The sequence below is a fragment of the Fulmarus glacialis genome, unplaced genomic scaffold (assembly GCF_000690835.1).
Source record: "Fulmarus glacialis isolate BGI_N327 unplaced genomic scaffold, ASM69083v1 scaffold3027, whole genome shotgun sequence".
NCBI classification, from domain to species: Eukaryota; Metazoa; Chordata; class Aves; order Procellariiformes; family Procellariidae; genus Fulmarus; species Fulmarus glacialis.
In genome coordinates this window covers 95819-104613 of record NW_009223666.1, presented here as the reverse complement: position 1 = coordinate 104613, position 8795 = coordinate 95819, and the positions used below count along the sequence as shown (strand labels likewise).

The window sequence follows — 8795 nt, the reverse complement described above, 5'->3', positions numbered from 1 at the left end:
AACGTCACAGCCCCAGCCCCAAACAAATTTCCAGGTTGTCTTCAGCTTTGCACTGAGTCAGTCTGCTGAACAGGTCACTAGTGCACTGACAAGCACTGACTGCACATCTCTGTCAGGCTCACAGCTTTGGTCTTTTCAGACTGAGGGAGGGCTGATGGACCCATCAGGACACTGCAAGTCCCCTGTCCCAGAGGAAGTCAGGGCATCTGGGGGACAGTGCACAGGCAACTCTCACCCTTGCGCACAGTTGCCAACACCTCTGAGGTGGAAATGGTGGCTGTTTGGAGGGTCCTGTCTGGAACGACCTGGCCTAACGCCATGAAAAGCCACTGGCTCAACCATTTCTCTTCTGAGCAGATGACCGCAGGAACTGTCAAAGGGAAAACAAAAGGAGCAGAGTCCTTTCAGTAGGTGTTATTAATGATGAGAATGAACATGTTGACACCATCTGGTCTAGTCTAATTCTGCCTAATATAATCTCCACCACAGTTGTGCAATAGGGCAAAGTGACCTAGAGGAAGTCTTTAGCAGAACAGGCTGGAAAAATAATTAGTGGTGGGATTTTTTGTAAAGGCCTTTCAAGGGGTTACTCTTAGTAACCTGGGGGTCTACCTCCCCTGAGGCATGTTTAAAAATACCACACTAAACTGTAAGCTTATCTACTAGATCCACCTTCTGAGTCACAAAACCCTCTTTTCTATGGTCAGACAGCCAGCACTCACTGAATGCATGCTTACCTGTGCAGAGTTATGATATGTGAATACATGAAAAAGAGCATGTTGCCTCTGGAATCACCACCTCTTACCTGGAGCTAAATTCAGACAGGACTTCATACAGATTTTTACTGCTCATGTTCTTAACCTCACAGAAAAAGCCCATCACAGTTAGGGACTCAATAACCTGCTCAGGGCTGTGAGGTCTGGGATCCCTGAAAATGATAAGAGGAACATGCACCTCCTTGAGTACCATGCTTCTCTGTATGTGGTTTGGAGGAACGCCAGCCTCCGTTGCTTGTCCACACAATCCTGCTCCATGTCTGTTACCCCCACACTGTGGATCTATTTCCAGTATGTGTAATTGCTGATAGTCTACCAAAAAGAGAGTGAGTATATTTGAGCAATTCAGGTATTCTTCCATTGCTTAATATATTGCTTAATATCGCTTAATACAGCTTAAACAGCTGTTTAAGTAGGTAAAAATAGACGTGGACAAAGATGAAAAAAAAAAAATCATTGTGGTGTTTGGAGTGAATAATTACCTGGTGATATCAGAACAGCAGATGAAAACAAGGCAATCTCCTCCTCAGTCAGCTGTAAGGAACACAAATTCTTTGCAAAGTCAAACGCTTCATTCACCAGATCATCAGAACCTGCAGACCACAGAGGATAAAATCAATGCTAGAAATTTATCAGCTCTTTAACCTGCCATGAAAAGTGGATTGTTTTGTTGTCAAAAAAAGTTGTGAGTGAACATCTGTACTTCTAAAACAAGTACCTTTCATCAGCTATTAAAATTCCACCTACCCTGAAAATGTATCACTAAAACACCCATTGAAGCACAAAAATTATCAAGAATTAGGGGCATGACCTGTACAAAAATTGCACAGAGATCTTAGAAGAGGGTTTTCTTTAGCCAGTGTGGAACTAAATGCTATTTCTAAACAGATATTAAATCTAAGAGGCATGAATGACTAGTCCTAAATAACTTCCACATATATAATTTTATTAATTAACAGTCCCAATATTTATGAAAATCTGTGAAAACATCATAAAGACCGAAATGAATCAACTAATGCACATTATAAATGCTTTAAACTTTAAAGTAATGTTATGTTTATCCATATGCAAATAAGAAAAATATATACCTATATGATAAATGTACGCATTTGAAGCAAATATCTCTCTTTGAATTTGGTCCTGAATAAATTTCTGATAATGTATCAGTCTCATGGATGGGCAAAAGACATCCATTTAGCTATTAACATTTCAGGTAGCACTCAATATCATGTTGAGAAATGAAGAAATTGTTTCAATGTATGAATCTAAATGTGCTTAAAAGTTTTAGGCAAAACACTATTTTAGGTAAGTCCTTGTTTATATTTTGTTGTAGTTCATCATTTTAGTCCCCTCATTGCTGGGGCTAAAATTGCCTTTTGCAAGACACAATTAGTGGGAGAGATTTGATACATCAAGCATAACTGAACTGTGAAGATAAACGGCTTGGCTCCTAGCATAAACTTACGTTTTATCAAAACTTCAGATGGCAGAGTAAGAAATCTGTCTGAAAAACCTTCATGCTGCTCTTTTTTATTAGAGAAAAACACCATCACTGCTAGCACTGCTTTTTCAGTTCAGCCTAGACGTTTGGAGGTTTGGGGATTCAATATTTACTAGAGATTTTCATTGTGGGTCACTAGTTTCAGAAAGACAAATCTGTCACTATGCGGCTCAATGTAATTGGTTGAAAAGAAGAACACCAACGTACCCAAGGCTTTAAACATTTGCATCCCTCCATACTTTCCTTCAAACAGAACAGTATTGTTGAGTGGGTTGAAGGCACGGCACATTCTCACCAAAACCACTTCCAAGCAGCCTATTTGACATAAAAAAGAGCAAAAGGTCCACAAATTACTGCAAAACATCAGAATATAGGAAATGTCAGGAAAATATTTAGGAAGACATCAGTCATTAGAAACATCAGCAGGGATAGACACTCTTTGAAGGCATGCAGATGATATGTCTCTGAATGAGAGGAAAAAATATTTGTCTGCTTTGAGTATAGAAAGGGACAATTTCTGGTCCAACCTAACCACCTTTTCTTTAGGCTGATTTTTCTCCCATTGCAGCAAATTGGCAGTCTGGACTTAATCTGAATTTAGGCCTGGGAAAATATTTCAATTTGAAATATTTTATTCTGAAAATCAGGCATTTATTGAAACTTCTTTTTAATAATTAAACCTTTTTTATACAAAAAAGCAACTTCATTCAATGTGTATACAAATCCCAGCTTCATTTGGGTGGAGGGGGAAAGCATCACAAAGTGTTTTTAGAGAGAAAATAAAAGTTAAAGTACTGTCAAAAACACCCCTAAATTGGGTTTTACTTTTGTTTCCCTTGTTTTTCTGTCAGGTTGGGGAATAGCCAAAGGAACCTTTCTTTTTTTCTCCTTATCTTTCCTTTTTATTTCCCAACTGCAAAAATATACAGTTTGGGAAAATGAAAGGAAAAATTTTAAGCATCCCCTAACTAAATCCAAGACTCCTGTAAGAGGAACTTTGAATCTGAGGATTCTTTTGAGTGAAAGGTCCTGATTTCTAACTCCTGCTCAGCATTAAGAGCAAAACAGAAAATATAAGGTGGCATATTTATACATGCTGAAGCTAAACAGAGTTGTTTGACAGTACGGTGAAATATAACTATATCTTTTGCTGAAGATGCAGTTGTGTTAGCTTTGCCAGCCAAATGAAGGAAGTTACTTGGGGTGCACTGGCATCTGCAGAATATTTGAAATTAGTACGAACTTTAAAAAAATATTTCTCATGCTACGACTCTGTTTTTCCAGGAGGTTGCCTGCGTGTTCCCAGGGTCTCTCTTCCCAGGGTCTCTGTATCCCGTCCCTTTGCACCTGTGCCCACTGTCTCAGTCCAGCCCCACACCGAGCCACAGCCCTCTGTGTACACTGCTGAATCACACTGGCTTTCGGCCTTAATGAAGAGGTGTCTCTTGAAATAGGAAACACTGCTTATGCTTTAACGAGCCACCTCACACAGCATCCTGCCTTTTACACATGGAGGGAGCAAGAAACTGATATGACAGGGTAAATGCAGTTAATTACCAGTAGCAGTTCACTTGGTCATACCATTTTGTCTTCCCGAGTTTGGCGGTGTTACTACATAGTCATGATAAATCTTGTCATGATTCTTCCGGAGGACAGAAATTACCGAGTCCCATGACAGGGAAGGAAACCCTTTTCCCCCTTGCCCTTATGCACACACGTGCACGCCCAGGCATGCACAGAGAGCAGGTCTGGAGCACACCGCTGTAATCCGCTCTCATTTATTCTGAAACCAACTGGCGCCAGCAGGGATTTTCCCTCCTGTGCACTGGCTGGAGGGTATTTCTGTAGTCTCATTAAAAAGATTAGAGATGACCACAGAGGCAGGCCCCCGTGAGCCTGCATTCGTTTCACTAATGACAAGTGGGGATTTTACAGGGTGGCAGATGACTGATTCGACCAGCTCAATTCACAGGGTCCTTCCACCACATGTCAGGTTGGAGATTGCAGTTTCTGTAACGATTGTGTGCATGTGTGTACTTAACAACCACAACCGACTGTAGAGGGAAGGGGATCAGAAGGCAGTAACATGATTAATGTGGAGAAATACGGAAGGGTTAATATAGCTAATGAAACAGACTGAAATTAGGGCTCCTTCAAAATTAAAATGATTTGTAGAACAAGACAGCAGAGCATGTTTCTAGTGTCCTGGGTGCTAAATCAGTCTCGAGCCTCCGGCGTTTACTCACCTGACTTAAGGAGGAGAATTTGGTCATTCTGGCAGAGCTCCATGAAGCCTGTTATGCGCTTTGCAAACTCCACCACATACTGGATAGCATGGGTGATCTGAATGGCACACTGCTGCCACAGAGCTTCTCTGGTCTTCCGGGAAAACACACACAGAAATGCAAAGCTGTGAGCAAGCGGGTTCATCAGCGCATTAAGTTCTTCAGGTGACCTTACAGAAAGGCACACTCCTCAGACTCCCCCCCCATCCCCAGGCAGAGCTAGCAGCATCTCTGCTTCTCAAGGTACCCGACACTTGTCATTAGAAGGCTGTTTTCACAAGCCGATTTCCCCAATGACCTGAACTCTGGCATTGCCTTTTCAAAGGGGCAGAATGCGTTGTCCAATGTTAAAATGTGATTCTAATGTTGGCTTTTGTGCAAGATAGACAAACGGTGGCACAAACAATGTAAACAACCCAGAATACTCTTACGGAAGAAGTGGCATAGTGGTATTAAGTTATCTAACAGAATATTTTTGCTAGTTTGAAACTTAAAATAATATATACTTAAAGTATCATTGCAATCTGAACACTGACTGTGTCAAAATTTTGTCTCCTTGATAATCATTGTCCTTGCACACACAAGTATGCAAATGAAAACTGATGGTCTTCGTTTGCATGCCACAGCTCTGCATACCGTGGTGTATTTTTATTCTTGCTAATACTGCATAGCCCCTCAGCTTTCAAAGAACAAGTTGGAGTCTCTTCTGTCTCTTCCGTGATCAGCTAATGTGCCAATTGAAATCTGATTGAAGAATCATTGCTAGTGATGCCAGTGCAAGAGGCACAAAGATTTCTGTTAACTGGACTACATCTGAAGAGGTGCCAGTGGGAAATAGTCTGAACTTGACCTGAGAATCTCAGAGGTAGAATAAAAATGTAGTGTCATGAGATAATTTTTCCACCCAGTTTTGAACAACTTCAATTTAAGGAGTACTTTCAGTTTGTCATTATCTATTGTCTATAAGTGACAGATATTTGTTATTCACATAAAAAGGGGATGCGTTCTCAAAATAATAAAGAAACAAAGTTAGGTTGTCTTATTTTCTTAAAATCTTTATAACAGAGGATCTAATCTTGATCACATTGAAGTCAGCTGAATTTCTGTAGTTTAGAATTGTGATAACAAGCAAAGCATGGAAAGCTGGATTCCATAACCATGCCTGAACTTTGACATTAGCAAACATCCCAACATGCTGGAAAGCTGCTGCTTCTTTTTATGAAGTGTCAGTCCTTTGCTTTCAGTAACCATCTCCTCAAAAATATTTAAAAGCCTGTTTTGACCTATATGAAACTCATCAGCATATCCTTGCCAAATACATTACTATAGGGAGCAGAAGAAAAAGCATATTACAGGATTGTACCTTGCTCTGGTAAACCTTAATTTCTTCATATGTGTGAGTCTGCCACGCTAGCTGGTGTAGTTCCTCCATTGTATATTGACATGTCTCCAAATGAGATTTAATGATATTCTGTGCAATTCGATCTGTGAAGAGGAGAATAAAAAATAGCTTGCATGAACAGTGAACAGTGATTTGCAATAGCAAAATGTTGAAAACATTAAAGATGTTGGAAAACGCAGATTTAAAAAAAAAAAATCTTTTCTTTCCAAAGCTACCTTTCTTATTTTTTTCATTTCTGAAGATGACTGTTGCAAAATGTTTCAGTATTCAACCCAAAGCCAAAGGATGCTTGATAAATAGTGGATCTGCACATGAAAATTACAATTAATCTTGTGAAACTATTCAGACTCTTTCATTCTGGAAGTGATTTTTTTTTTCCTGTGTTTAAATAAATGTCATTTGGAGACCCTGGTTACCTGATCACTTCTGTCTGCCCCAAGCCTGTGCAGCTGCGCAGCTCCGGCTGCTCCGTCCTGACATGGGCATTTGCATTGCTTTAGGGTGACCCATATCAGAGAAATAGGAAACAGGTCTCTTCTCTTTTTTCTCAAGTTAGTTTTCAGCTGGATCAGTTTCTGATTTAGCTCAATGAACACGAACATGGAGACTGGTGCTAGCAAGGGGTGAAAGCTAGAACTAGCATCTTGGGTTTTAGAAGGAGAGATGGGGGGAATAGATCTCACATACAGGATTAAGTTACCTTAAAGTTATTCTGAAATTGCAGCCTTAGAAAGTACTGTGTAACATGGAATACGGGATGCAAGGGGAAAGGGAAGCATTCAGTGGTGGCCCGAGACCCCACTGAAACTAAGAGTAAACTTCTCAGGGAAGTATTTTAAAGTAGATCTTTGCCCTTTAGGCCACTTGACTGGATTAAAAAGTTTTTCCAAAAAATTTCCAACATGAATTCATTAGCACTCGAAGTTGAAATGTCTTGATAAAACATGCTATAGAAATGTGATGATTTCTTATATTGCAGCTTTGAGACCTATATTTCTAATGAAGCTCAGTGTTTCAGCCTAAAGACGTTGCTTAAGCTGAATACCTTTTAAACAATGGAACAAAGTCACAGGACTGAACCGAAGCCCTTTCGCAGAAAACATGTTTGTAAAAAAGGAAAGGACATTGACAATGCATTAGCCAAACCTGAGCATGGGAAGTAGAAAGAACTAGGAATGTCATCATTTATTCATTTACATCCTCAACAGTTTGCATACAGTGGGTGGATCTGGTGCTTGGAGTCCCAAAATAAGACACTTTCTTTGGCCAAATGTTGACTGGATTTAAAAACACCAGGAAGAAGGAAAGCTGAAAAATGAATGTAAATGTGTATATGCTCCCTGCAATCACTATTAAAGGAGTGTTATTTAAAGGAGAGATGCCTGCGCTACTGTCACAGTTAGTAAGATGGGACTCAGCAGAAAGGCGCTGAAGAAAACACAAATAAGGTTTTTGTAGGAACAGTAAAACCTGCTCAATCCAATCTCTACAGACATCCCTTTAAAGGTCATCACTGTCTTTAGGTTTCCTGATGGAAGAATTGACTCAGGTATAAAGTGAGTACAGGGATCTATCCATCGTTGTTTTATGGAAGGTTGGATGCAAGTCTCAACCCATGATTTTAAGCTGCTGCATTTTATACTAAAAACCTTAGAGATAAATGGACATGTTGGAATAAAGGGATAATGAATTTAAACAGATTTTTTTTAAAGGATCAACAAAAGTTTATTTGCATTTCTTTAACCAAGAAAAGCAAGCAAACCCCACCTTTTTTAGAAAGATCAAATTTCAGATATTTATCCCCATATTGTTCTACTTAAAGTACAGTTTTAACAACATCATCTTTCTGGTAACCTCCTTAGCCACAGTAAACCTGAGTACAGAAGTTAAGCTCAAGCTATAGATTTTGTCACTTATCTTTCTGGAAGGATTTAACCAGACAGAACTGAGGGATGGTCAGAGGACCATTTAGGCCTTGTATCTAAAACACCACTTTTTGTTTTAGTACAATTTCATGGAAGTATGATTTCAACTTGTATTACACTGCTACAGCCTGAATGGTGCACCCATTGGCTGGTCTTTTGTTTGTTGTGCTTCCTAGCCCAGCTCTCCTAGCCTCAACATTTGTTACAAAAGTTGGAACAATTCACATACTTGACATAAAGAAAATGCTTACAATAAATACCTCAAATACTTTAATATTACTGCATAGACAGATTTTGAATCAGGTAAGGTGACCTGATGCCAACAATCTGAGAATAAGACCTTTTCATTTCACTGACCTCAAAATATACTTGATTAGCCGTTCTATATTACTGCAAAGAGGCTCAGCCCCACTCCTTTTCCTACCGTTTATATTTTTACCTTAGGACCGGAGAGCTGACAAACTCTTCAGGGTTTTGTAAGGATGGCATCCTGTATTTTACCCCCATACACCTTTTCCTTAGGTACCTGTGCTTGTGTTCAGCTGACATTAAAACCCATTTAGATGTGCGAAGGCCTAGGGCAATCGCAGCAAGCAGCAGCTCTGAATGCTGACATCCAAAGAGGTATCAGGTGCAAGACAGACTTGAAACTCTTGTGCCGCAGGCTAGGCAAGGCTGAGTGTGTGATGGAAAGGGTACACTGGGTCTCAGGGGAGGAGGGGACTGCTTATTCAGCATAAGCAGCAGAGGAGGCTGCTTGCTTACACTCAACGCTGGAGTCCCTGGAAGGAGCTTTGTGCAAATATAGCATACACTGGGTGTGCAGAGCTGACATGATGCAAAAAGTAAAAGAAGTATTAGCTTGTCTTGGCTTCTCAGTTGGTCCACCAAGAGAAGATCCAATGC

The 8795-nt window shown here is 40.1% G+C and overlaps 1 protein-coding gene across 1 annotated transcript in view; it reads right to left on the bottom strand.

Moving 5' to 3' along the window:
* Positions 1 to 235: 235 nt before the first annotated feature.
* The window catches only part of RORB (RAR-related orphan receptor B), a gene marked incomplete at both ends in the record, with an annotated part of 31204 nt that continues 22644 nt past the window's right edge, over positions 236 to 8795 (bottom strand). The window contains 6 exons of the mRNA XM_009581866.1: positions 236 to 370; positions 591 to 608; positions 1259 to 1369; positions 2485 to 2592; positions 4524 to 4656; positions 5926 to 6047. Coding sequence (XP_009580161.1) covers positions 236 to 370; positions 591 to 608; positions 1259 to 1369; positions 2485 to 2592; positions 4524 to 4656; positions 5926 to 6047 — 627 coding nt within the window. The remainder of the gene's footprint in view (positions 371 to 590; positions 609 to 1258; positions 1370 to 2484; positions 2593 to 4523; positions 4657 to 5925; positions 6048 to 8795) is intronic.